The sequence below is a fragment of the Falco naumanni genome, chromosome 4 (genome assembly GCF_017639655.2).
Source record: "Falco naumanni isolate bFalNau1 chromosome 4, bFalNau1.pat, whole genome shotgun sequence".
NCBI lineage: Eukaryota > Metazoa > Chordata > Aves > Falconiformes > Falconidae > Falco > Falco naumanni.
This window is the reverse complement of record NC_054057.1, coordinates 99,216,551-99,244,405: the sequence shown is the minus strand read 5'-3', so window position 1 is coordinate 99,244,405 and position 27,855 is coordinate 99,216,551. Positions and strand designations below refer to the sequence as shown.

The following is a 27,855-nucleotide window of genomic DNA, read 5'->3' as shown; positions in this document are numbered from 1 at the left end:
CAAAGATTACAGGCTTTCCAGGGAAGGGACTTGCCTCCTTCATGATCTTCGAAATGTCAGAAGTATTTTTAGAGCTGTTGTCAAACCTAAAGTAGGGGTAAACAAAAGTGTGGCTTCCTTGAAGTATGTCTGAGCAGGAGTACAAGATACTTGGTATCTATTTTTGTGATAATTAGATAAATTTCAAATAAAGATATTGCTGTATTGACCAGCTATTAATCTATAAATGGTGCAGTGGAGCTTGAAATGAAAAGACTGAAAAGAATTGTGCTTCATGAATTTAGTTGTGGTGGGAAAATTGTTAATTCTTAAAATATGGAAGCGGCTCAACTGAGATTTAGATGTATCTGCATGGTTAATATAGACATAATTAACATGAAGCTTGCATTATAAATGAAGAATTATCATCATGAAAAACTGATACGTTCTAGTTACTCAAGCATACTCCAAAGCTTTTGTGGTAACCTTTCTTGTACAAAAATAACTAGAGGTTGGGCAGCTGTGGGTATTTACTGGCATTTTATTCCATTATGATGGTGGCGGTAATTCCTGGGGGCTACGTGTTAGATATTGGGGGTGAAGTGAGGAGGGGTTTCTTCAGCTGTTGTTGTTAGAGGTGTGCGTTGAGTATGCGCTTGCTATCTTTTTCCTTAATTAAACAAAACCTTTCAGGTGCTTAATAGGTCCGCAAGCTCTTGGACATCCCTTTGTTCTACTCTGTGAAGCAGAAAGAGACAGCTGCTAGTGACAGGTCTGAGTAACCCGGCTCTGACTGTCACCTAGGCGCTTCAAATGTCGATCTGAACTTTCTGTTTCTGAATGTTTCCTAATTGGATAGTGATCACGTTTGGAGAAATACCTAATAACTTTCTTCAGCTCATTAGTTCTCATTTCTAATAACTTTTTCCTTTTATTAGGAATACATAATCCGTGTTCAGAGAGGAGTTTCAGCAGAAAACAGTTGGCAGGTAATGTCTTAAACTGTGGTTCATATAACCAGGATGCCTTTTTAGGAAGAGTTTGAGAGTTGTCTCTTCCTGGCTTTTTTAATTGGAGCTGGAGAGAGAAATGTTGGTTTGGAATTGAGAACATGAAGTGCCTGAATACTTTTGGTCAAAAACTAAGAGAAAAACAGTATTGCTGCCAGCTACAGAAGCATGTTGTGTGCTGCTATTGTGAATATTCTAGGAAAAAATGCCTGTCGTGTTACTACTGTGTGTTGGTATGTCCATAATTTTTAAATCTCAAATGTCAGTTTGCCTTAGTGCTAAAATCAGAGCCTTGCTGGTACGTGACCAGTGACACCTAGAAGTAGTTATGAAGATGACTGTGAGAAGTTGTCGAATCTAATATGCCAAAAATGCTTTGTTTGGAGGCAACTTTGCTCACAAGTATTTTTTTAAGGCATTTTTTTTAATGTTTAGAAACACATTTTTGTTGTGGTCAAGATGTGATTAAAAACTCTTCTATGCTTGCTCTCTGGCAAGATGACGTAAATCCATCAGTTGTACAAAAGTGATTAAAAGAAGAAAAAATGGTAAATGGGAATTACTTTTCTTTGGTGAGATTTTGAAGAGTAAAATGCTGATGGAAAAAGTAATGTTTCCTGAACTGTGTCTTTCTTTTTTGCAGATTGTGAGGCGATACAGTGACTTTGACTTGCTTAATAATAGCTTGCAGGTAACTTTCACCCTTGATATATAAATATGAAATGTCATTTAGAATTATATATTTAAAATGGCTTGTGATATTTTATATGTATTGCAGTGATGAAAAAATACAAATTCACATAGCTGTAAAAAGAAACTGTGACTTGAATGTATACTTTTTTCACTGGTTTTTTTTTTGGTAAAATTTTGCTTTTTGGCATCAGCAGGATCAATTTATATAGAAATGGAGGAAATTGGCAGGTACTGAATCTTTCCCTTCAGTACTGTGACTTGTTCCGGTTTTATGTGTTATTATTTGTTCCTCCTTTGATTCGAAGAAAGCCAAGGCACATACCAACCTTATAAATTCAGCATTGAAGTGCTATGGGTCTCATTATTTATATTCAACTAAAAGCACTACCAGATGCTGCTTATCATGTGATGGTTTTCTGTATCACTGGAAAGTGTTCTTTAGTTAAACACTGCACTTACTGTGTGTTTTCTTTTGCTTTTTAGGACAATTATTTCTTTTTAGTTTGTGTGGGAAAAGGCAGGGTATGTGAGTGTGTTTGGGAAGAGGGGGGAAGCGGCTGTGACTAGCATCTACAGGAGTGAAACCTGTTACTCAAGAATTCCATAGTACTAGGCAAACAAGATGAAAAGGGAATACTGCCATGTGAGGTTACATGTTTGTGACTTGGAAATTTTTTCCCGTGTTAAATGTGTGAACTCAAGAGCTTAATGCTGCTTCACTGCCCCCTCACCCCAGTCAAATTGGCTATCTGCTTGATGAACGTCAGAGCAAAAACATGTAAGGATGTTGAATTGTGTGCTCTGATAGTCTGCTTTAACTGACTCCTATGCTAGAAGGTGAATGGAGGGGGAAAAGGAAAATTAGTCATAATTCAACAGATGCAACATGGTTTCCTTGTGGAATTGTTTTATTGAATGTGCAATAGCATGTAGGAACTTTTATCATGACCTAGAAACCTCTTGTGTGATGTGCTGAATAAATGCAATACAAAGATGATGTCTCCTGCTGCGGAGAAATCCAGGGTTTAAGATTAGGTGGGTGCCCATGGGAACACAAGGAGGTGAGATGGCACTAGTCCTCGCAGTACATGGTGGTCATTGTGGTCTTAACCATAGTCAAGTTTTGATAGACATCACAGGGAAAAGAATTTTGAGAACGTTTTAAAATGAAACAAGAGTTCACTTTTGCAGCCACCTATAACAAGCTCCTCTTAACCACGGGGAATAGAATGTGTTAAGGCATGAAAAAGCTTTGTTGCCTTCTCATTTCACTTTCAAATGAGGCAGCTTTAGTAGAAAAGGCAACGGACCTTTAAGACTTTAAATTCAGAAATTACAAGTACTGAAAGGTTAGGCCTAGGTGGAGGGTCTAGAAAGTGAAGGTAAATAGGTTATGTATGATGTAGTACAGAAAGAAAAAGCCTTTGTATATGAGGCAGAGGTGAGTGATAAAAGTGGAGGGTTCAGGAAATAATAATTTCAGCAACAAAATAATAAAATGACAGCAACTTGCAGAGTGGGACAAGGAAGAATTTGAAATGAGAGAGAGATTTTGCAGATAAAAGATACCAAGATCTGGGACAGAAACGTCAGCTGCTTGGATGGCTGGAAAAGATCAAACAATAATCAAGACAGACCTCTGACTTGGACAGGGGGATATGCAGAGGGTGGCTGAATGAACACGCTGTGTTCCTGAGCACTTGGTCTCCTTCAGTGAAAACTACTGCTCACCCCCTTGATGTTCGCACTCCTGTTTCTGCTTTCCACAGTCTGGAAAGGCAAAGATGTATCTCTGCTTGGAGAGAGCCTTTTCTGGCTGGTAGAGATTGCTGCCCTGAGAGGTGTGATTCTTCATTATGTGCCCAGCAGACGGTTGGGAAGAGAGCTCTAAGCCTTTATCAAAGACGCACAACTCTGCTGTTGACAAACGCCACCACCATTCTAGTTCGGCGTGCCAGGGCTTGAGAGCCAGCAGACGGTAGCTGACATGAAGCATGTTACAATTGCTCTGTTCTCACACTGTTTTGGAGTTTTTTTAGAAGTTGTGCTTTGTGATGCTGGAGCTGAAGTTTTCCCGTCCGTTACGACATGCAACACTCCTCAGTCCTTTCCATCCAGAACTCTAAGCAACAGTATTTCATCACTATATTCAGGTCCCATGACTTGTTTTTAAAGTCTTTAAACTCTGGTCTTGTATATATTAAAATTAGGGTAAACAAACAAACAAACAAACCTCCAAACAAAATAGCCCCCACCCCCCAACAGAATAAAGCAATAAGCAGTAAGACAATGCCAAACCCCAGTCTCCTTGCTTCAAAACGAAAATGTTGCTGGAAGAACTTCTGGAGCTTCTTTTGGGTTTTAAACTCCAAGTTCTTCCACTTCTTGTGGCATACTTGACCTTTCTGTAGGCTTGGGTGGTTGTGTCTGAACACACAGCTGCAGCTGAGCTGGAATTCAACTTTTCTGCTGTTCATCTGGTGCTACCTATATAATAATAGTAAGAATTGAGAATTTCAAAACTGTCTAGGCTGGGGGATGCAGTCCTACCTACCATATATCTTGGAAAACAGAGAGGTGTATACCTGGGACCCAGCTCTGCATCAGAAAGTTTCAAGCCAGATTCCCTGAACTCTCAGCCCTGTACTGGATTGAAAAGCTCCTTTCAGACCATCCTGCATTTCTTTGTGTTCCCTTATTTGAGAGATATGTGCGGAGATCGTTGGCTGCTCTTCTCTTTTGTCAAGTGAACTGCTGGTACGGTATTTGCAGCAAGATACCAGGCTTCTGTGAAGCATTTTATTGCAGCTTTTGAACAGACATTCCTGAGCAGGCTGTGGTTTGAAGATAAGAGTGTTAATTCTCAGGTTTTTCTGTGGGGAAGCCCATCCTGGCACCGGTGCTGAGCTGGGGCCACTGAGGAGTGCTGCTCGGGTCTGAAAGCATGCGGGGTCTTGGCCAGGTCAGCACCTCCGGGGAGCATTCCTCTGTGGTGGGCACTGTTCTCCGTGGGCTGCATGTTTTGGCAGATCGCTACAAAAACCTGGGGGTGAATGTTACTTTCTGCTGAAAAATGGCAGATGTGTGGTTTGTTGGAGTAAGTTTTAAAACAAATAGTAGTGGTTTGAAAGCATCTGAACTAGAGTCCTTTTCTCTCTGATCGTAGCTAGCTGTCAGGTCAAGAAGGTAAAGGTGATTATGATTTGACATGCTTTTCAAATGAGTAATACCAGAAATGGATTTAGTTGTTTAGAAACTTGGTTTTCAATTGAAGCAAGAGTGGTCTGCCAAATGAAAGCTCTGTATGCCTCTGGTGTTCAAACTAATTTGGTGAATTACTGGCTGTAAGTCATATATTGTTGCTTTTGGGTTTATTCCCGGATATATTTTTCTGTTTTCCCTTTGGGTGTAAAAGAACAATAAAAAAGCTCCATGGATAGCTTAATTTTTATTAACATCTTCTGTAATTCAGACGTAGCTGTAGTTCTTTTTCAGCCCATGATGTGCAGTCAGAAACTAGAGAAGTAAAAGTGCTAAGACTGATGGGGGTACACCTCCTGTGTTCGGGAGGAGGTAAAAAAGGAAAGGGATTGCTACTTCTGGCCCAGTTAGTTGAACTAATCCTTTGCTTTCTCCACTAGTTCAAATGAAAGCTGTTCAAACACCAAAAATCCCTGTCTTCTCCCTGGTGAACTGTTTGCTTTAGAAATGAGGTTATTGCATCTGGTGTAATTGATTCCTGCAGTACACATTTCTTAAAGATAACTCCCATGGAGATTCAGCATACCCAAGGCAGGTGCTTTAATCTGCAGGACAACAGTGTGTTAACAACATGAAAAAGTCATTCTGGCAATGCATATGACGTAATTGGATATAAACGCTAAAGATGATCTCCTCGATCTGACTTACATAATGCTTTGAATTTCTGCGTGTTGTTTTCATTGTCCTATTTCGAAGTATTTCTCCAATTTTATCTGAAGTTTTGGATCACTTATGTCAACATGAAACAACTACTGTACATCCACTGGTAGATTGCAGCTATTGCTGAGTTGAAAGATATATAGCTGTTTAAAAACTGTACAACTGCAAATTCAGAAGAGAAAATGGAAAAGTTGTACCGTATTTGAAATTACAGAGTTCAAATACTGACAGTAAGGGCTTTAAATTACCTATGAATTACCTACAGAGGCAAAGGAAACATTAAACTGCACTTCATGAAATAAGAAAGCATAAATCTTATCCAGAGAAGATGGTAAGGTGTGAATTGGTTTTTGTGCTGCAGCAGAAGTATGTCATAGAAAGAATTTGGCTGAAAACTGTAGCTATTTAGTATCTGGAAGTTTTGCGTACAGATCTTAAATGCATGACTCACTAGCAAAAATTGAACTCCTCGCATTTTCATTGTCATTCTGCTTGCTAATCTCTGCACGGGGTGGGGGTGGGGGGATGTGAGCTGTTGCCTGACTAGCTCACCCTGATAACAATACTTAGAAAAACCATGAAAGCTTATATATACACAGTACAAAAAATAGTTATCCAGTAGTTGGCTTGCTCCTAAGAGTTACTTTCTGGGTTGCTTAGTTTATATCCCTGAGCCATTTTGAGAGCAAGGTTGGTAATTTCTCCTCTCTTTTTAAGATCTCAACTCTAAGTCTACCTCTTCCTCCCAAAAAATTGATTGGAAATATGGAGCGTGAATTCATAGCTGAAAGACAGAAGGGACTCCAGGCCTATCTCGATGTAATTACTACCCATCACATACTGTCTAACTGTGAATTGGTAAAAAAATTCTTGGACCCAAACAGCTATTCTGTTAACTACACTGGTAAGTGAGGAATTGCAACGCTGCATTATGGTTTCACTTTAGCATGTGTGTGTATCACCCGTTAATGCTGGCAGGGATTTACACCGAAGCATGGGGGGTGGATGGGGGCAACAACTTTCAGAATTATTATACTGCACATGTGATTATTTATGATACTGTTTCTCCAGCTCTGCACATAAGTCATGCTGTGATTGTTAAATCTAAATATTTGAATTACTTTACGGAGGAGCGTGAGGGTCAAGATCCATATAAGCAGAACTCGAGGGAGGGGTGGTGGTGAGAGAAACATCTACTTTTTCAGTTTGTGATCAGTGGGGGGGTTTGGTGTTTGGAGATGGTCTCCCGGAGTGCAGGGTGGAGTTAAGTGAGTCAGCTCTGTACTGGTTAAAAAAGCTGGTCTTCTGGACACTGAATCTTGTGTTTGAGGTGGTTCTGAGGTTTTTTCAAATCAACACGAACGTTTGTGGTCATCTTGTCTAGCTCCCACTATCACTTTGGGTTGTGAGACTTCCTGGGACTAATTGTTTGAGCTCCGTTGAGTACTTTTTCAAGGCTTGAATAAGTCACAACCCCCCTTTCCCCCCAAATACTGGAAAGTCACTGCATCCCTTAAAACGATATCCCAGTGATCAGTTCTCTTCCTTATTAAATGCTTCTTCTTTGAATTTGTCTGACTTCAGCTTCAGCCATTGTAAATTGTTAAATATTTGTCTTACAGACTGGAAAAAACCTTCCTCTTAGCAATGAAACCCACTTCACATATTTAGTTTGTGAGCAAACGGACTCTTTGCAAAATGCAAAACTTGTTTTCGTAAAAGCAGAGCCTACTGAAGCAGGAACTTCCTGCTTCCTTTTAATTTGTCTTTTTGCTCTCCCTTCATGTATTGTGCCTTCAGCTTCAAAGTGCAAAGACCATTTCCCGGATGTTTATGATAAGCTGTGGAGGAGCTGTAAATTACTTGTAACTCTTTAAGGATGACGTTTGTCTGGCTAACGCTGAGCAAGCAATTTAAACCCTCTAGGAAACACTGTGACTTCTGTGTTAATTCTGAGTGTTTTTATCAAGATTGTTTTTTCAGCAAGTTGCTGGGAAGTTAGTAGCAATCAAGTCGTTGCCTACAGTCTTGGAGGCACCATCAGTTTGTCATTTCTTAAGTACTGGATCAGTGAACTGATATTTATTGTACTGTTCTCTCTCTTTTTCCTAACAAATTTTATAGAGAGAAGATACAGTGCAGAAAGATCAGTGCATCCTTACCTTTTTGCTGTGTTTCTATACCAAGATAAGCCACGTTACCGAGGACTCCCTGTTGGCGTGATTCCTCTTCTCCCCTTGATGTCACCACTCCTCACAGAGATTTCCCCTCGAATCGCTTCATGAATAAAGCGGTTGTGTTCCCAGCTGTGGGGGAATTCAGAAACCAGAAGGGTGTCCTCCCACCACCTCTCTGAAATGTGTGTAGGATCATGATAGCTAGCAAAATAGCTTTGCCTGTGCAGAAAAGGGCAAAGTAACGCATAGTGAAACGGAACTGTTTCGTTTACGTAGTTTTTATGTAGTAATAGCAATGTAGATGCACATTAAAGAGATGTAATAGTTAGTACTTTTACAGGCAGAGCAGAAACATTTTGTGATCTAATGTAGTGTACACCTAGTATGGGAAATCTTAGCCGTGAGCATTGGATTTAGACTTGGAAATGTAGATCTAGTGCAGATAGAATGCAGACTGGTAAGCTAAGTTTTCCAAAGGCAGTGCTTTCTCTGTTTTCTCTCTGGATTTGAGTTATCAGGTTAAAAATACGAATGCCCTTTGACTGTGTTTTTATCTGATTTCCTTTTAAAGTGATTTTTCTGACTTTCAGCCTGAATTCCTGCAGGCTTCCTTCTGGCATTGAGCCTTACCTAATATATGGATAATTATGTTATATAGTCTTTTAAAAACATTTTTATCTTTTTTTTTCTTCTTCTCCTTTTTCTTTCCAGAAATTGCCTTACAGCATGTTTCAATGTTCTTCCGATCAGAGCCAAAGTGGGAAGTGGTAGAACCATTAAAAGATATAGGTAAGAAGAATATGTATGCATGAAAACTTGCCTGATTTTTTTTCCAACTGTACGAGTTGTCCTAAGATTACAATACTATCTTTGCTTACAGAACTTGCCCTGCCTGTAAGCTGTGTGATCTAGTAGTGTTTAATTAAAGCTACTGCTGACTCTTTTTGTTTTGTTTTGTTTTGTTTTTTAGGTTGGCGGATACGTAAGAAATATTTCTTAATGAAGATTAAGAATCAACCAAAGGAACGTCTAATGTTAAGCTGGGTATATATGCTTTCATTTCATATTCAAGTCTTTCTTAATGAACGTGGCTTATTTCATTTATATGGACTACCATGCGTGAGTGAGAGAGAGATAGGCTTAAGAGCTCAGGTGCTGAAAGAGCCTTGAAAGCCCTTAGGTGGATGTGTGGTGTGGGAACTACTTGTGTTTCTTTCCTCTGGTGGCAAATCCAGTTTGCAGGTTTCTGTGCCTGGTCACTTGTTCCCATTCCTGCACCCCAGGTTTCTTTAGTTGTAAAGATGTAACTGTTGACCGTAGTATAAATTTGCTTGCTGAAAATAACAAGGTGATTCTATTTAAAGTGGTGGGGTTTCTTACTTGGATCTGTACTGGTACTGAGAAACTGATAGGTGAGAGGGGCATGAATTGCTCCTTCAAGGTAGACATGTATTGACACCAAACAGTTTGTTGTTACTCAACACTGGCTTACACTCTGGTGTGGAAATGTTCTGCCCTCTTAATTGTATAAGCATAGCTGGTTGTGGTACCTCACTAGAGAGTGAGTGGATATCACTGAAGCCTGTAATGGGAGGGAAGGTTTTTTTGCTGGAAAGGGAGAAGGTGGGGGTTTCAGCCTTATCAGCTCATAACGCACACAGTCCCGCAGTTTGGGGTTGGCAGAGTTCATTCAGCAGTAGTAGTGCATGCCAGGTACGGGGGAGGAAGGAGGCAATAATACTTACGTATGGTCAGATGCTTTGTATCTGCACAGGCCTAAAACCATGGCCGTATTCAGCCTCCTCAAGTTTCATTCTGCGTGTGTAATCTCCTTGCTTGCTCTGCAAAATGTACCTTCAAGCAGCTGTCTTAATTTCTGAGAGCAGAATGTAGATCACATTTTCTTTATGGAATGCAACATCTGATGCCATTTTTTCCCCAATTTATTTCCAGGCTGATCTTGGCCCTGATAAATACTTGTCTGACAAAGACTTACAGTATGCTGTGAAACTTCTTTCTTCCTGTTCTGTGAGTATTACTTGACTTCTAAATTGTGCCAGCACAAAAGTGCTTGTCAAGGACTGATCTTGCAAAAGCACACATAGCCTAGTAGACATAGTTTGTAATTTTAGAGTCACTTTCATTTAAAGATGTGTGAACCTTTTAATTACATTTCCCACACAATATAAGGTAAGGTGTTCTCAGCACAAATAATAATCCTGCAGGATTATTACAGGAGATGCAGAGTTGCGGTTAGTTGTATTTTTTTGTCTTCTTGTGCAGTACTGTGAAATCATGAGCTTTTATTTCAGCTCCTCAACACTTGTAGGCTGTTAGGATAATGCTCTCTGGGTGTAATTGCAAACCGGTGTGCTGGGGATATTCTCAGGCAGCAGTAGATAAGGCAGTGGCATGAGTGTATTTTTTTAGTTCTTTGAACTTAAGACAGGAGTATGTTAATAGTGGTATATGGAGGCTGTACAATTGAGGCTTCTGTGCAATGCCGCAGTATAAATACAGTAGGCATCTCTTGTCTGAAAAACTGGCATTTGACTCCAAGAGGAGTTTCTCTTCCAGGATGTTAAGCATGTAAGAGACTGGCTGAAAAGGATGGTATTTAAATTGGTAAACCTTTGTGCAGTCCTGGAACTCAGCATGTGCACACAACAGAAGAGGTTGGGAACTACGCTTCTCAAATCCCAAACCAGACTGAAACTGATGGATTAAAATGAGACATGAATGAGGGGCCTTTTCCTAATTAGAAATTTGTGTGTTTGTATTGCATGTGCTTATTTCCAACTGTGCTGTCTCACTTGGTTTCACCAAGTTGCAGGAAGTTGTTACAATAATTTCTGAAGGCATAAAACTGTTACGACAGCTATTAATGCTGAATTTCCTTATGTCACAGCCGAATAAAACTGTGTATGGATTTATTAGCTTAGCATGACTTAAACCTGCAGTAAAGCTGCTCATGTGTAAGTGCTAATGGGGCTGGATTCTTCATTTGTCTACATTTTCAGTCTGTTTTGTTAAAAAAGTTGGGGTTTTTTGTTTTTTTCTTTTATGTGGAAATTGAACAGTGTCTTTGTGAAGCTTTCTTTGCTTTTACTCCAGGTTAAGACTGAATAATTTGAGCAAATGCCACTGACAGAATCCAATTTATTACTTTAAATACACAACTCAGACCTTTTCCTACTTGTGAATTGAGCGAAAATGAATTACAGAGTCTGTCATCTAAAACTTACCTACAGTTTCTTCTTTTGGTAGCATCCCTATATTTACAAAATCACTTTTGCCACTGCCAATGAATCTTCAGCGCTGGTTATTAGACCGTTCAGTGAAAAAGGGACACTAAAGGACCTTATTTATAAGGTAATGTCTGCCCTCCTGTGCCCCCAAATCAAACGGTAGAATGTTTGCTGGAATGACCATAGTATGTCTTTTATAAAACTGTTTACCATCTATTGCTAAGCAAACTAAGACAATTACTAGCTTTTCTGGGCATGATACTTGATATGTGTGTTTCTTTTAAAGGCAAAGCCAAAAGACCCATTCCTGAAGAAGTATTGCAATCCTAAAAAAATTCAAGGTCTTGAACTTCAGCAAATAAAAACATATGGGAGGCAAATATTAGAGGTATGTTTTTTGGCTTTATTTACCAATCTTTCTGATTATTTTTTTTTTATTGAGACCAACTGGTTTAACTAGAAAAGGTAGACAAAGTTTGAGCACACAAGCTTTATTTCAGCAGCAAACTTCAAAGCTAAATGTAAATTGAGATTAACTGCTGGGAGCTGAATTTAGATAAGTATGTGTGAGGCCATTTCTGACAAAAAAAAAAAAAAAAGGCAGTCGGTATGTGTGGAGCTTAAGTGGGAGAGAGGTGATAATGTAGTTTTTACCCTGTGGAAAAAGGAAAGGAAGTAATTCATTGCAGGCAGAACATGTGCCATAAATTCTTTGTCATTAATGTGGGGTTTTATAATTTTTAATCAAACTATAATGTTCAGTAGAATTGTGAATTTTAGTTTCCAGATTTCTTTGGGAGGTGTCTGTAAGCCTGCCTTGAGGACCAGCATCAAATACTTGATTTGTGAGAAATGTTGCCAGTGAAATAGAAATGAATAGTCAGCCAAAGATGAAGTATATAGAAGATCAGGTTGAGCAAGCATTCCAAACAGGGGCGTTATTTGTTATGTATCTGCTTTAGTATTGGAGCATTTAAGATCTTGAGTTCATCGGAGCATCTTGTGACAGCGCTTCTGTATTGAATTTTTTCAGGTGTTAAAATTCTTGCACGAGAAAGGATTTCCTTACGGCCATCTTCACTCTGCCAATGTGATGTTGGATGGGGACACCTGCAAGTTACTGGACCTAGAAAATTCCTTGTTGGGACTTCCATCATTTTATCGATCATACTTTTCACAGTTTCGGAAAATTAATGTAAGGTTCAGGCAATTGATTCAGCTGACTGTTACGCATACCTTTATCCTCAGCTTCTGTTTGTGGAGAACCGACTAGAATGAAAAAAACCTCTCTCAGCCCCCTTTCTTTAATCTGAGCTTTTCTCCATCAAATCCCTTTTCTGCTTCCTCCAAATCACTATCTGGCTGCACAGAAGTTTTGTTGCAGCATGCTGGAGTGAGGCTGAGGCCAAAGGTAAGCAGGTAGAAGGAGAGTGCAGGTGAGTGTTTTCGTGCCAGCAATGCTGGCACAAATAGAGGTAAACTGCAGTTGTTTTAAGATCCCTTTCCACCCCGGTCTTGTATTTCATAGGAATGTGCATATTGTCTATCACACTTTTTCACTTGTATGTCTGTACGGTGAGCACAGCTTACTATTTGGTCTCAGCTGGGAGTAGTAATCAGCCTGGTCTTTGGTGGATACTATGAAAACTGATTAGATGCTTCCAGACATCTAGCTATTACAAGCTGGGGTTTATTTGTTTGAAGGATGTCTCTTAACTGCAGGCTTGCAAAGCAAAATACTATCTTCCTACAAAAATACAAAAACAAGTTTGCCCTGCTGCAGCAATACAGCCAACATCTTGCTCTGCCTTTAAGTGCTTGTTGTAATAAATGCTGTACAGCGTCACGAGACAGCTGCTTGCTGACCTTGCTAAACAAGTTCTACTGTGTTGTCAAAGAAACGATCAAAAGTTCATGGTTAGACCAGATCTGTTAGTGCCATCAAAGCTCTAATCCTCTTCTAGTAAGAGGAGCCATTTCTGTTTAAACATGATTTAAAAATCTCAGAAATATGCTGCCTGGAAGCTTAGCATCTATGTACAGCTCGTACAAATCTAAGGAGGAGTGAAAGAGACTCTCCTGGGTTTGTTTGGTATGCACTCTTTGCTGTCTTTTTATCTGCCTCCCTGTATAGTGACAGCAGATTATGAATCTCATTCTTTGCTGTTTGACTGAGCTAGGAAAATGTACTTGGTTGTGATTCATATTGATGTATGACACTCTAAACTGCTGTGTGTGAAAAGAGTTTACTACCTTACATGTTTTTACGGAACATGACTATACTTTTTCTATCATCATGTACAGAAAGACAGCAGTAGCTGCTTTAGCTTGAGATGTGAAGGTTTCATTTGGGTTGAAGTTAGATGGTGAAATCATAGTGGTTAAGAACTGTGTTAATGGTTCCTCTTTTCTGTCTTCAAATGCAAACCCATTCTTTTTCTTTAATGGGTTATCACATGTTTTCAAACCGCTTGTGAAAAACTCATTAGTTCTAGCAAGTTGTGGTTTTATTGTTTTGTTCTTCCACAGACTTTAGAAGGTGTTGATGTACATTGCTTTGGACACTTACTGTATGAAATGACATATGGAAGACCCCCCGATACAGTTCCAGTAGACAGCTTCCCTCCTGCACCATCAGTGTTTGTAGGTTAGTATGCGGTCGAGAAAATGCCAGTCTCAGCTTCCTGGGTACTCTTACTTTTTACCTAGGCTGAAGTGCTGTGAAATAGCAGCCTAACATCTTTGCAGCCTGTGACTGCAAAGAATTAGTTAGTCATTTGCAAAAATAGAAAACGTGTTCTTCCTGAAATATATGTAGCATATAAATAAAACTTTTTTTTTTTTTTTTTTTTTTAACTGAGTGATAATGCAGTGTGTAGTAAATAATTAGATGCCTGGATTCCCTCACCTCATGTCTAACATTCCTGAGAAGTTTGTGTAATAGTAACAATATAATAAAAACCACATGACACAGAGCTTCATCACTGCTTAGTTGATGCAGTACTTAGGGAAACACCACACAGCAGTGCCAGACGTTCGTTCTAAATCATTTGCTATACTGCTGTGCAAAAACGTGTTCGTTCTTATTCTTTCTTTGGTAGTGTCTGTGTTGGAATCCATTCTGACCTGTGAAGCTATGAAGAATGGCATGCCAACTGTTTCACGGCTCTTACAGATGCCGTAAGTCTTGTTTCTCTTGGTTTATACTCAAAGCAATGTTTTTCATTATATTAGGAGGAAGAACCCTTTTGCTCTTGTTCCTTTTTAGATAGATTTGCTCCCCATTCTGAGGGATGTATAGTGTATCCCAAATGAAGCTTTAAAATTGGTAGGTCTTACAGAACCCATTCCTTGTGAATATGATAGATACTCATGTAACATTTCTTTGTCTCTTGGTGTGTTGGAGCTGTTACGAACGCACTTTATTTAGCATGGTGCTATGGTTTAAATGGAGCCAGCTATTAAAGTGGTGCAAGCGTGGCTGAGATTGTTTTAAAGCATTTGGAATAAGGAGTCTTTTTATATGTCCCCTTTGGATGTACTTCAGTAGATTTTGCTACCAGTTTACTTATGACTAGCAAAATAAATCTCTTGCTTTGCTCAGCAGTGACGTTTAGACTGTGTCTGGGTATGAAATGCTGTGTGGAAGTTCTCTCTGGTTTCTTGCAAGTGCTGGCTTAGGGATTCTCTGAAGCATAGACAGAATAAACTTCCTTACAGGCTGTCCTCCCAGTGATGCAGTGAAGTACTGAGGACAGGTATGGGGCAAGACTAGGATGCAGAAAGGGAGCAATGTCAGTGCAGGACTCAGCTGGAGATCATACCTGTCTGCAGTGCTGCCCTGCCTGCAGTTAGGACACATCTGCTGTCACTGTGCTGCGACACGTCACCAGCATGCCGAGTGTAGAACCACAGTTCCTGGTGGTGGGTTCTTTTATTTTTTCTGAATACGAGGTGCCAGAGTCACAACCTTAGAGATGACAGATTGCCCATACCTAAATCTGGGGCTGATCTCACAGTATACAGATTGCAGTACATTTAGAGCATGCTACGAGATTCATATTTCCTGGCTGGGAAGAGTCACTGCAGGCTTGTCTCAGCCTTCAGCTCCTTCTACTCTTCCCTTCCTCTGCTTTTAAAGAGGTGGGAGGTAGAGAGAAGAATGTAAGCAGGGGAGAAATATTGTAAGAAAACTGTGAATACAGGAATATACAGGTCTTAAGGTTGTTTGTTCAACATCTTTTATACCCAGCTGTATCTGATAAGTAGGATATTATACTACATTCCCTTTACAGCAGTACTCTTCACAGAAGTGTTCTATGTAGGTATGCAATGCAGTTAATGTAATTTAAAGCAGTTAATGTAATTTAAATATTTATTAGGCTTTATTATTTATTGTAAACATCTAAACTATGAGTTCGCTTAATTTTGGAAGGACGTGTAGTCAGAAAGGGTCAGAAAAATGCCCTGCAAACAAGGGTGAGCTTTTGTGGGTTTTTGTAAAAAGTCTTTTAAAATTAGCTTTATTCCTGAATTTTTCACAGAATGCTATTCTTATAAACTTGGTTCTAGACTTGAACTTGTTTTCTCTAGTATAGGCCTGTGATAATTTTCCATAGTGAACCGCAACAAAAGGTCTCTGCAATTGTTTATCTGGGAGCCAGGCTTCAGATGTCTTTCTGGGACAGTTTTCTAGTATGTTCTCCAGAACAAAGTATCTTGAAATGGACTAACCAGTTTATTTTCAGACTACCATTGCCCTCTAGTGTCTTTGTTTTGGATGGAAAAGGATTAATCATTTATGCTGTTGCTATTTGCTGTAGTTGCCTTTGCCACAGCACAGAAAAAAAATGCAGATATTTTCAGATGTGAAGTTCACTCACTGATCTTTTACATGGCTCTCGTTAATGCTAAAACAATAGCTGTGCTAAGAGAATTTTCTTTAAAAAAGCAATGATTTTATTTAGGTGAGATTTAAAATAAAGTCCCTGGTAATCTTTTGTCATTAAAAAATCCATATACTTTTAAGGAAAAGGTGTTCTTTTCAGGGGTACCCTTCTCTGCCTTTGATAATTGTACCTGTTCTATCAACTTCCAAAATATTTCACGCAGTCTTGCTTACTCTGCCATCAGTAGTGGCTACATTCTGAGGGTTGAATGCTGGTAATTTTACAGCAGTGCTTGGAAAATCAAAAGCAGTACATAAAAACCTGTGGGGAAAAAACCCAAACAGTGGCCTAGGGATGAGGACAGAGGTGGAAAAGGAGAAAGAGGGAGTTAAGCGAACAGTACCAGCGGTATTCTAGCTGTGGTTCTGCTTGTATCTCGGGAATAATGTTCTTTTTTTTTTTTTTCTGTATTTTTTTTTATCCATTCACAGATTATTCAGTGATGTCCTGCTAACAAACTCCGAGAAACCACAGTTTAAGGTAGAGTTGAACATTGATTTGTTGATGTTTGTGGAAGTGCCAGGCTGCGGGTAGCTACACGTTAATTAACGGGTAGCGTAGAGGAGATTTGGCTTTATGGTGATTGCCATCAGTATTTGGGTTCCTTTGCTGAACTGTACCCAAGAACATTATATCACCCCTTAGAAGGGAGGCACTGTGTGACCTGTGAGTGTTCAAGTGCAGTTCCTGTCCTGGAGCTCATTTGTGTGACTAATGATGGCACTTTATCTGAGCAGAGGTCACTAAGTAACACAGGTCCCTTTCAGTGAGATGAAACAAATTGCTAAAACCTGTGAAAACTGATTTTGCTAGGTGAGACCATAAGCACACTGTTGCCAGTGTCCCCAGTCCCCAGGACGTGGGGAGCCACCTCTGCTCCCACTGGGGAGCTGCCCCAGAGCACTTCTTCTGGAGGGCACGCTGCCATGTGTCTTGCGTTGTCAGCCTCATGGCAGTTTGGGGATGTGACTGGAGCATGAAAATAGTTCACTGTCCCTGCCATTAGAGGGTCTTTTCCATTATTTAGTGTTCCTTTGTCTGTGCTGCTAGATCTGTAGCTAGGTTTTGCGTGGAAAACATCCATCTAGAGTCATCTTTTCCCCTTCACTAGGGGAATGGTGTCTTTAGGTAAGCAACATGACCAGATGAATGGTGAGTTTTAAGTGGTGAAGTTGTGTTTTCTTTTGTCACATTTGGTGCTATGATTTTTTTTTTCCTCCCCATCATGTGTTAGATTCCTACTAAGCTAAAAGAGGCATTGAAAACCTCCAAGGAATGCATAGAAAAACGATTAACAGAAGAACAGAAATTGGTAACGTCTGCATTTCTTTACTGTATTTTCTACAGACATTCCATTTCCTCTTACCACTTTTAGATGGGGAAAGAGAGTTTTTACTCAAAAGTGATTCTGAGTAGTAAAGGCTTTCATCAACAGATTTTTCTTTCCCAAAAATGCAGTATGGAGCTGTAGAACAGCTGTTGATTTTATGGCATTTCACTGTTCTGAGTGATGCAGCTTCACAGGCAGTGGCTCCTAAGTTAAAGTAAAGGATCATTTTAACTGCAGGATGAGGCTCCATCCTCTACCAGCATTTTATTTAAAGATAAAAATGGAAAACGAAAGGAGAAAACTAAACATGTAAAGTGACTCAGTGTGTTTTCTTGTACCCCAAACATATGCCTTGGGTGAGAACATTTAAGATCTTAACAGGGTCTTTTTCTGTTTTTCTTCATCTTGAAGATTCACCAGCACAGAAGGCTGACAAGAGCTCAATCTCATCATGGCTCTGAAGAAGAAAAAAAGAAAAGGAAGATCTTAGCACGAAAAGTAAGCAGTCTCTAAGTAGGTTTCTCACACAGAAAAAGACGTGTCTTTGTTTAACGTTTGGCATGCACAGCCGCAGGTACGCTGCTCTATTCTGCCCTGTGTTTTTCTGTGCTGCTTCCTGATTGTTTTCACTTCTGTAGCTAACCAATAGATTTCCTAAGAATTTTAAGACCGCGGCTGACTTGCATATTGGTTTAACCGGTCTGACATGGCTGTGTGAACAGTCTGAGTTAACATCATACACAGATGATAACCTGTGCTGCTTCTTACTGCTCCGTGAGGGTATTGGAGCCTTTTTCAGTCTGCTCCTGCAACATGCTGCCTGTGTTTCTTTTTTGGTGGGTCAGTTTTCTACCTCTCCTTTGTGGCCAGAGTGTACTGGAGTTGCTGTGGTTGTTTGCCTGGAGATATGTGAGCGCAGAGCAGCCTTGCTGCTGTTGTCATCACGGCAGCACGTGTTGGATGTGGGGAGGAGGCTGCTGGGCATTGATACAGTGTGTGATACAGTGGATGGCTGTTACAAATCTGTGTGTCAGTTCAGTCCTTACTGTGGAAAAGTGATTATTCATTCCTATCTTCTGTTTCTTCTTTAAAATAGAAGTCAAAACGCTCTGCCTGTGAAAGTGGGGAAGAACACTCAGCAAAATACAGCAACTCAAATAACTCAGGTAACTACAGAGAGAAGAGCTTGCTTCTACACAGCTATGTCAATGTTTTTGTTGTTGCTTTCATTTTCTGGCTTAAAAGATCTAAGGTCACCATTTGTTTACACATTAATATTGGACTACCAAAGCCTGATACCACTTTGGTAGTATTTGGGTATTTAATAATAGATAAATGGAGGGATTAAAAATACTGTCAGTGTTAGATTTTCAGCTGCCTAATTTAAAGCAATGTGTCCTCTCTTCTGTGCCCCATTCCTCAAAAAAACCCAAAAAATCAGTCTCTTCATTCTGTTTTGATATTTGAGTGTAATAATAATAATAATAATAACATCCATTATTTGGGCCATCTCATAATGCAGCCTCCAAGGAGAAACTCTGTGGTGATCTGTGTTTAGTAAGGTGTTAAGATGAATGAGAAAATTATCTGTTTTAATTGCTGCTTCAGTGCCAAATTCTAAAACAACAGAGCCTTTGACAGGTCTTCATTTAGTTAAAAGGAATGGTTTCTACTACCAAACAGTTCAACAGAGTTGACTTGCTTGGCTAAAATGTGTCCAAACACAGCCTATTCTGGAATAGTCAGATGTGAGAGTAACTTGTGGAGTACAGCAACTGACTGAAAATCATCTCTTAGAAGGAGAAATGGGGTGCCATGCATGCAGTGGCACAGCTCTTAAGGAGAACAGAATTTGGACGCTGAATTCCAACAGCCTAAGCAAGAGAACAGAAGTGTTTCCCATTGAGGAGTACTGTTGAGTATGCTTCTCACGTGTTTGGACCTCCTCTGGTACTGTGTACTGTAAAGCCTCTGTTCAGGTCGGGTCTGAGCAACACCGTTCCTATGAATGAGAATCTTTCACAAGATTTCAGTGGAAGCAGGATTGGATCTTCAGTCAATAAAGCTGGCCTGTTTCCAACAATCTGCCTTGTCTGACCGTCTTGAATTCTAATGTTGCAGCTTTAGTTACTAGACTGTTGTTTTATTTAGCAGGCTCTGGGGCGAGTTCCCCATTAACATCTCCGTCATCCCCCACTCCGCCCTCTACGGCAGGTAAGTTCAAGAGTCGTTACAGTGTTTGTCTTTTTCTTTGTTTTTTTTTTTTTTTTTTGTTCCCCCGCCCCTCAACTGTGGGTGTTATTCCCAAGGATGGTTAAGGAACGGTGGTTTCCAAGGATGGAATGCAGAGATGAAATTTATCTTATGTCAGCCTGAGTGTGGGCATGTGCTCTCTTTTGAGGGCAATAGAGAACCTTTTAATACTGTTGTTTTTTCATTTAACAACCTTTTGTGAGATATACCTGAAATGATTTACCCGTAGAGTGTAAGTGCTTCCTTCATAGTCTTTATTACTCCAGTCCTACCGACATTGCTACTTTCCAGGCGCTTTTGGGCCATTTGTTCTGGTGTGAATGGTCTGTTGACTCCCAAATACTGTTTGTTGATCCCTTGTCTCTGTGTATTCTCTCTGTACATCTGTACTGCTGTGATGTAGTTTTAGGGAATTTTGGGTGTAACAAATTCAGTGGCTTAGGCTGCCTAAATCCTCCCCAGTTCTGCTGCAGCCCATAGATAACAGCCATAGAACTGGTAGAAACAAGAGACTGATTTGGGTTAAAAATAATTTCTTTATGATTTTTGGCTAGTTCTGTTTTCCAGTTTGCTGGGTAGCTGTGCCAACAGTTTTGCTAACGTTTAGGACAGGTGGTAGGAAGTGGTGAAGAATCTGCTTGAGTGGGCAATAGAAATGCTTATGAAAGTTTGATGACAAGTCTGAATATTGAGCAATAGTGGATGTGCTTCAGTCTGAAAGGCTGGAAGGGGAGCGCTGGCAAACATTAACAGCAAAAGGTGTTAGTGGAATACAGTTCTAGAAGGGAAGCAGTCTATAGCATTGCCATTTGTTACAATGACTCATGCCACATGATTTCTACTCCCAGGAACTTTCTGCACAGCTCAACTCGTTAACTAAAGCAATGCAATCAAATTTGTGTTTGCTGTGGATGGTCTTTCCAAGGATGCTGCGCACTGTGTGATGTAATTCACATCAGTCATGCTGAAATTCAAATCGGTCAGTTCTCCTTCAAGTTCAGGGTATGCTGAAGCCTTATTTTATGAACTAACTTCTCCCCGTTAGTCTAAACAAGATGGTTACTGTTATCGTGTTGCACAATAACAGTGCTGTTCTCTGGATGTACTGACTCTTAGCTGGAGGGTTTATTTCAAGTTCTGTGTGCTGTAATGAGGAAGTAGCTGAAAATGCAGAAGAAAACCTTATGCCCACTGAATGGACACATGTTTAGAAAACTTTTTTTTTCCTGCAATAAAACTACCTTTTACTTATGTTTTAACTTGAACCTGTTGGAACTTGGTTGAAAACTTTTCCAAGTTTTGAGCGTGTGATGGATGCAGGTTTGTATGTGGATGTGGCTCAAATGACTAGCTAAAAATAGTTCAAGTTTGGACTCAAAACTCAGCTCTGTTGTTCAAATTGCATTGACCCTGCGTGTCAGTCATCTTGCTGCCACTGTGCTCTTGGTGGCTTGTGGTGAGCAGGGCCCTACTTGCATTCAAATCGGAAAATGCTTTAGTATGCTGATGGCTTTGATCTTTTTGGGGTGTAAAGGCAAATGTCACCATTTCAGGAATGCTTTTGTGAGTCAAATTCCTAGAAGAAACTTCAGGTAAGAGTTCTAAGAGAAAGCTAGTGTGCCTGATTTTTTTCACCAGCAATGTTGTACATCTAGCTCTTCTAAGCAAGTATGCTATTAATGACTCGATGAAAGTCGGTGGCCCCACGGTAGGACTTTCTTTGTGACTAGTAATGCTTGTATCTCTCTCCTCCAGTTTCCTTGAACTTACTAAGGATATTTACCTCTAAACCCGAATTGCTTGTGGGTACCAGCGTGGTGAGATGACTCAAAAGGGGAGTGAGGCTTTCAGTCTGTCTTTCTGGTTTGGTTGTGGTTGTGTTAGAATCATGGCATCTCAAAGCATCTTGCTGATGTGATGCTATGGCAAAACGAAGGCTGACATGGAAAAGCATTCCCAACAGGAGCTCTTGTCCTGGCCTGTAACCAGCCAAACCAATGTAGTGTGTGGGTACGTGCAGAGCCAGACGCTGACACAAGGGGAGTGGGCTCCCGGCTGACATGCCCTGGGGAAGGAACCTCGTTCAGGGGGTCTCTCACATGTTGAGAGGTGCTTTGTCTCCGAGCAAAGGCCTTCTGAGAATTAGCTTGCAGGAGAGTGCTTGGTATAGTCAATGCAGAACAGACTAAGAAATAAAATGATGGCTGGCTTAGGCTGGCTTTGTGATGACAGCTGTAGCTGCGGGGTCAAATGCATGACCTGCTCTGAGGGGAAAGGCGTCTGCTGGAAACAGGCTCTCATGGGCTTTTCTCGTTGACTAGAATATTTTGGGCTGGTTTTGTTGCAGATACTTGGCTAAGTAACATCTTTGAAATATGTTGTTTAGATCACGGCAAGTGATTCTGATGTAACTGTCCCTGTTTCTGACATTCTCCCTTAAATGTTTGATTCTTTTTACTCCACTTGCACAATTCCTTGCTTCCTTGAAAATCTGTTATTTTTCCTTGTGGTATCAGAAGGGATGCAGAACACTGTGGTATGAGTTATTTAAAACTTCACTGCATCTTCCCTAAATTCAGTAAGCCCATAAAATACCAGTGAGCTCTTACAATAGAGGAAAGTTTGGAGGGTGCCGTTGTTGCTTCCCTGGGTTTCCCTGCAGGAATAAAGTGAAAGAGTTGTACTAAACTTGAGCTATCTTTTCCTGTGCCAGTTGTTCTGAATCCTTCAGTGCGACACATGTTTCATAGACACCCATATGGTGCACCTTTTCTGCCCTTCATCTTTCTGTAAGACAATTTGAATGCTTTAGTAACTGCTCTTCTTGAGTGTCTCTGACCTATGCTGCATAAGTGTAAATACAGGTGTTAATACGACAGGAAATGTTCCTTGAACTGAATGGATTTCATCTTCTGTGGCTAATCTTCCTGCAGATTTCTTGCTAAAGCTCTCTAAATCCACTTGAATCCTGTAAAGCTTGAATTATGGCATGTGCAACTGAAAGCATGTGTGTAGTATTTGTTCAAGTGTGATACATGCTTATAGCATGGAAAATTGTGGTTCATTATTCAGAATCAGACAAAGTATTGTATGCGTAATTGAAATAGTCAGTCTGCTATCATATTTGTCAGTGAATAAGAATGTATTGATTTTTGTACTAACTTTCCAGCTAACAGTATGTGTTTTTCTTACCTTGACACGAGAACCAGATGATTAACTTGTGTCCTCTCTCTTTCTCTGCTGTCTTCAATAGAGCATGCATCATTTTGAACGTGAATTTTCGGAAAAGTAAGCTAATGCTGATTTATCTCTTTAAAGATGCTCTGTTTCTGTATGGGAAAGTTGAATGCAAATCTTGAACTTGCTTAGTATTGGGAGGGAATAGAAGAAAAAGATCTGAACATTCTTATGGATTATTTTAATGAAATACAGCATCTTTAAAAACTCTATAACTAAAATGATTTTCTTTGTTTGCATCCCATTCTTAGCCAAGTTTTTAATGCTGTTTGCTCAATTACTGTCACTTTAAATTCATAATTAAGTTTTTGTTTCAATTCAGGCATCAAGTTTACAGCATCTGATTTACTTCCTATTCCTTTTAACACACTCTTTTAACAAAAATGTCCCTGTAAAAAACCCTTGGTAAGTTCTTGTTTGAGTGTTTTATTCTTACAACTGCATGAATGAGTAAAATGTGTGTTTACAGGCAACTTCTTCCAAAATATGTATTGGAAAGGTCTAGTCATAAGTGAGCACTTGCCTCAAATGTGTTTTTTTTCTAGTAAATAAAGGAAAATATTTCATTGTTGGGCAGAACAATTTAATCTCTAGATGTAACTGCATATAAGTACACAAGTGTGAACTAAGATTTCCTTTGCACCACTTGTGTCAGGAAGAGGACAGCATGGTTTTGGTCAGCTAACTGGAATGAATGTATCTGAATATTTTCAGAATCGTGCTCTGAATTAAGAGGTTCAATATGTAATGCTCATAGCTAGTCAGGTACCATGCTCAAACCTGTGTGTATTTGTGTTTTAAGGCAGAGCTGAGGTGTAAGAGTATTGTCTGTAATCAGCCTCCCAAGAGTTTAACTGTATGATGTTGTCGTCCGTTCAGTTTCAGGAATAGTGAGTCTTGAGGAATTTAACAATTTTCCAGGAAGGAAGGTGGCCTCTCCCCCTACTTCCCTGTCTTTTCTATACCCATTGTAAAATAACATGACCAAAATTTGAAGATAATGTGGAATCTTGGCTTAATAATACTTTCTGATCCAAGCACTTCGTGGCTTTTTTGCGCCCCTTTCTATCAAATGCATACCTTCTTTCACTGCATGTGCTACTGTTGTATTTGTGTTCCATACCGAGTCCTGGCTGCTGTTTTCATGGTCATTCCCTGTCACATCTTGTACAACTGCTTGCACAGCCACTTCAACCTCACTTTGCAGTTTCAGTCAAAAATCTTTTGTTCTCTGCCGTTCTTGCATCTCTTTCAGGCCATTTAATTTAGGGCTTAGCTTGTCTTGGCTCTTTTACAGCAGTTCATCTGATCAGTTTGGTGATAGCGTTGGTACGCCAGTCCTACAGTGTTCTGCTCTGACCACTTTAACCACAAAAGCGGTTACTTCAACTGTTCTTGGTCTTGTTCTTCCTTTGGTAAAGTGTCAAGTTCTGCTTTGCTGTGCTTTGCTGACAGTCTATACACACATGAGAAACAGGACGCTAACCTAGGGGATGGTTTTCCAGTATTTCTAAGAATAAATTGACTTACATCTTTGGCTAGTGTAAAAAGTAGATTTGGATAAGTTAGATGGCCCCAAGGCATCGATATGTAATTTATTTCAGTTTGTGCTGACATTGTGTAATGTTTTGATTACTTAAGAGAGCAGTTGATCCACATGCAACAAGCGTGTTAAATTGTTTCAGTTGATCTCTGATATTTCTACGAGGACTCGAGTATTTCCCCTGGAAGGGAGGAGAGTGAAGATAAGCCCAATATGTACTCCCATGTTTTGTTGTCACAGGTTTTCATGCCAATGAAAATTTCTCCTGAAGAGCTGGAAGTGCTACAGTCATAGCGTGTATTAATGTGCACTGGCAAAATTAGATGCTTTGTGTGAATATTCTGCATTTTGAGCTTGCTCCCATATGGGAAAAGTCTCTTCAAAGACTGGGGCAAATAGACAATGAGGGAGCTTGGAGTTATGACTTTCATCAAGTATAACTGCTTTTTTTTAATCACAGTGGTTACTTTTTTACTATTACTTGTTAGTCTGAGAGCAAGTGTTAGTGAGGAATTGAGAGAGACGTGGAGCACAGCGAACTTTGGGTTTTTGTTTTCTGTAGCTGAGCTTTATCCTTCACTGAATGCCTCTTGAGTCCGTGTGCTATGTCCTGTAACTGCTTGGTATTTGCTTACTACTTAGCAAGCAGTTCTACTTCAGTAACCATGGTCTCTTGGTTGGCCTCATGATTTGCTTTGCTGTCCTTCAGCATCATAGTTCTTGCCACTTACCAGTATATTCCTCTTTGTAGGTTAGAGCTGCTGGAGGCAGGTGTTCGCCTATAGGTGCCGTTTGTCTCCGTAGTCTATGGAATAACTCATGATCTAGATGATGGAGTTAAAATTCACTGTTGAATAGCTCTAAGATATTAATCATTGCAGAATGTATGAGACAAGATGGGTCCATCATTCCCCATAGAGCTGGTGATGGGCTGTAAATGCCACCTTCACGCGGATGTCTTGTGGAACAGCAAGTGGTCACCTCTGAAGCCCTTTACTCTCAAGCCTGCCTGATTCTTTGATTATATTGCGTAGGAACGATGGTGCAATGTGCAGAATGTCTGTACAAAATTTGCACGAGGTAGGGTGTTTGGCAGAGCTGCTTGGGGCAAATAAAGCCACCTGAGTGAGTCTGAGCTGCCAGGAAGCACCTCCAGGCAGGCTCTCGCTGCTGGGCTGTCTGTCTGCGTGTGCCGCTCTGGGCTCTGGCTTCCCAGGGAGGCAGGATGCGGAGGCTGAGGCATGATCGGCATGAGACAGATGTGACGGGTAGAAAGCAGGGGCTAGAGTGCAGAGGTGCCTGGTGGGAACACGAGAGGCAGGCAAGCAGTGTGAGCGGCAGATTGTTGTGATTCATTGAGCCTGTGGAACAAGCATGTGCTACAGCATGTTTGGAGAAAGTCTTGACGGTACTGTGGAAATGTAAAACACTTCCAGAAAACTCTATCTGCAGTTAGTACTTTAAAAATGGAGAATACAGCGATGTGGTCCTTCGTAAGAAAGTAGAATTAGTCACGTGTTTGCTTCCCGTCTTTGTTGCTGTTCATGACCCAAAGAGCAAACTGCTTTGCTGGGGACAAACAAGAGAAGCCGGAGCTGGGAAGTCCTGTTAAGATCTCCTTTTCCTTTGGTGCAAGATCACATTTGAGTCGTGTTTTGCATCCCCGAGTACTGAGGCACTTCAGGCTTCATTTCAGAGGTGCCTCAGATGACGCAACTCACCTGCAGATAGAGGGATTTGATCACTTTGGCATTTTTCATCCATTCTGTTCTTCACACTCCACTAGCATTCAGAGAATGACGTGACTAGTGCAGGACTGACCCAAGCCCAGCTAAGCAGCCGCAGTCCTGTGGCATAGCCTCCTTGGCATAATCAAACTACATCTTCTCTCCTCAACTCAACAGGAGCATCGTCGATACCCCCAGCACCACCACCGCCACCCCTGCCACCAGCAGCTCCTCCTCCAAGTACAGAGGTGCCAACGCAGCCAAGCCCGCAGCCCAACGTCAGTGCAAGCCGAGGAGCCTTACTCAGCTCCATTCAAAACTTTCAGAAAGGAACTCTGAAGAAAACACAGACGTGTGACTACAGTGCTCCCAGGATCAGCTGAGGCCACTGGTCACACCAGGATTGAATTCCCTCTCCCCCTCCTGTGCTGTCTGGGACAAGACCCTCCTGACCAGTGACTGATCCACCAGCATATAGCGGCTAATCACGCTGTAGCTCCATTTACCCGTTTCAGCTTTCCTTGAGTAGCAGCACTGCCCTATCTGAATTGCATTGCCATGCTGTGATAAGTACTCCATTCTCGACTTGGGTTCAAGAACTTTGTTCTCTAGCTACAATTTTCAGGGGTACAGCAATTTCTATATAGCTGAATAAAAATCTGAAAATAGGAATGACCATGATCATGGTGAATTAATACTTTTTTTTTTTCAAGCTCAATTCCACCCCGTTTTTTCAAGTTACAGGAACGCAGTTTTAGCCTGCTCAGTTTTTCAACTCTTTTCATGCACTTGTAACTCATCTTAATTCTTGCTGCATCAAATCAGCAAGTTTTGTTTTAGATAATCCAACTCCCCCAACCCTTAAAGCATACTGCACAGGTGAGGGAACTGGAGAATTAAATCTTATTCCCACCATATTTGCTGGTGGAGTAAAAATGCTGTCTTATTAAACTTGTTTAAATGGACATCCTACCTGTAACTCTAAGGGAAAGTGTTTTAAATGAGGAAACAGTTGAAATGGGAGTTAACAGGGCACTGGGATATTATTCTTGATTTAGTTAAATGCAAAGTTACTTCAAGTTAATTCTACAGCTTAAACTTTATTGAGAGATCCTTCTTGATTTAAAACCTTAAACAAATTGCACTTTAAAGGATTATAGATAATCCATTTTTTAAATTCAAGTACATCAGTGTTTGTTACTATGCAGAGAATGTCTGTACAAAATTTCATGTAACCTGTGATATTCAGTCATTTTTATTAAAATGTTAATGGAATTCCTTCGGCAGCGTGGTGGTGGGTATGTTCAGCTAGGACTGCACCTACAAACCAGACTTCCTAAGAACCTAACAGCACCTCTGCTAAAGGAAATACCCTGAAAGATATTCCTGGCCCTTCACTGAAAGGACCCGAGCTCTTCTGTCTCCTTACAGAGGTAAGTATCTCCTCTGCAACAGTTCACTGGAAAGCCACCCTCCCTGGGGTATAGAGCAAGCCACACCGCAGACTCCTAAAAGCAGCTTTTACTCTGTACCAGAAGCTGCTGAACGAAGCCTAGCAGGCTCTCCCTGCCTGTCAGGACTAGGCCTTTGCTAAACCCTTGGACGTGGCGATCTCCCAAAAAAGGCTGCTGCGACCGTTTCCTGGCTCTCCAAACACAATCTACACAACTGCTGCTTCAGAGCCAGGCTCCCTGCATCTGAATAAAATAACTTACTTTGCACTGTAAGAACTGTAGTTTGAGGATGCTGTTGGCCCATGTGATGAGTTAAAAAAAACAAAACCATAAA

The 27,855-nt window shown here is 40.5% G+C and overlaps 1 protein-coding gene across 12 annotated transcripts in view; it reads left to right on the top strand.

Moving 5' to 3' along the window:
• Positions 1-27,342, top strand: part of PXK (PX domain containing serine/threonine kinase like) — a 36,926-nt gene extending 9,584 nt beyond the window's left edge. For 2 of the 12 annotated variants that reach the window (XM_040590761.1, XM_040590768.1), the window contains exons 2-18: positions 918-968; positions 1,633-1,680; positions 6,321-6,507; positions 8,492-8,569; positions 8,751-8,824; positions 9,734-9,808; positions 11,048-11,152; positions 11,315-11,416; positions 12,062-12,223; positions 13,558-13,675; positions 14,130-14,208; positions 16,409-16,457; positions 17,212-17,289; positions 17,719-17,805; positions 18,404-18,473; positions 19,459-19,521; positions 26,245-27,342. In XM_040590761.1, the coding sequence (XP_040446695.1) occupies positions 918-968; positions 1,633-1,680; positions 6,321-6,507; positions 8,492-8,569; positions 8,751-8,824; positions 9,734-9,808; positions 11,048-11,152; positions 11,315-11,416; positions 12,062-12,223; positions 13,558-13,675; positions 14,130-14,208; positions 16,409-16,457; positions 17,212-17,289; positions 17,719-17,805; positions 18,404-18,473; positions 19,459-19,521; positions 26,245-26,450 (1,632 nt within the window). In that variant the 3' untranslated portion in view covers positions 26,451-27,342. The other 10 variants (XM_040590766.1, XM_040590762.1, XM_040590764.1 and 7 more) reach the window with 10 other exon arrangements.
• Positions 27,343-27,855: the final 513 nt, after the last annotated feature.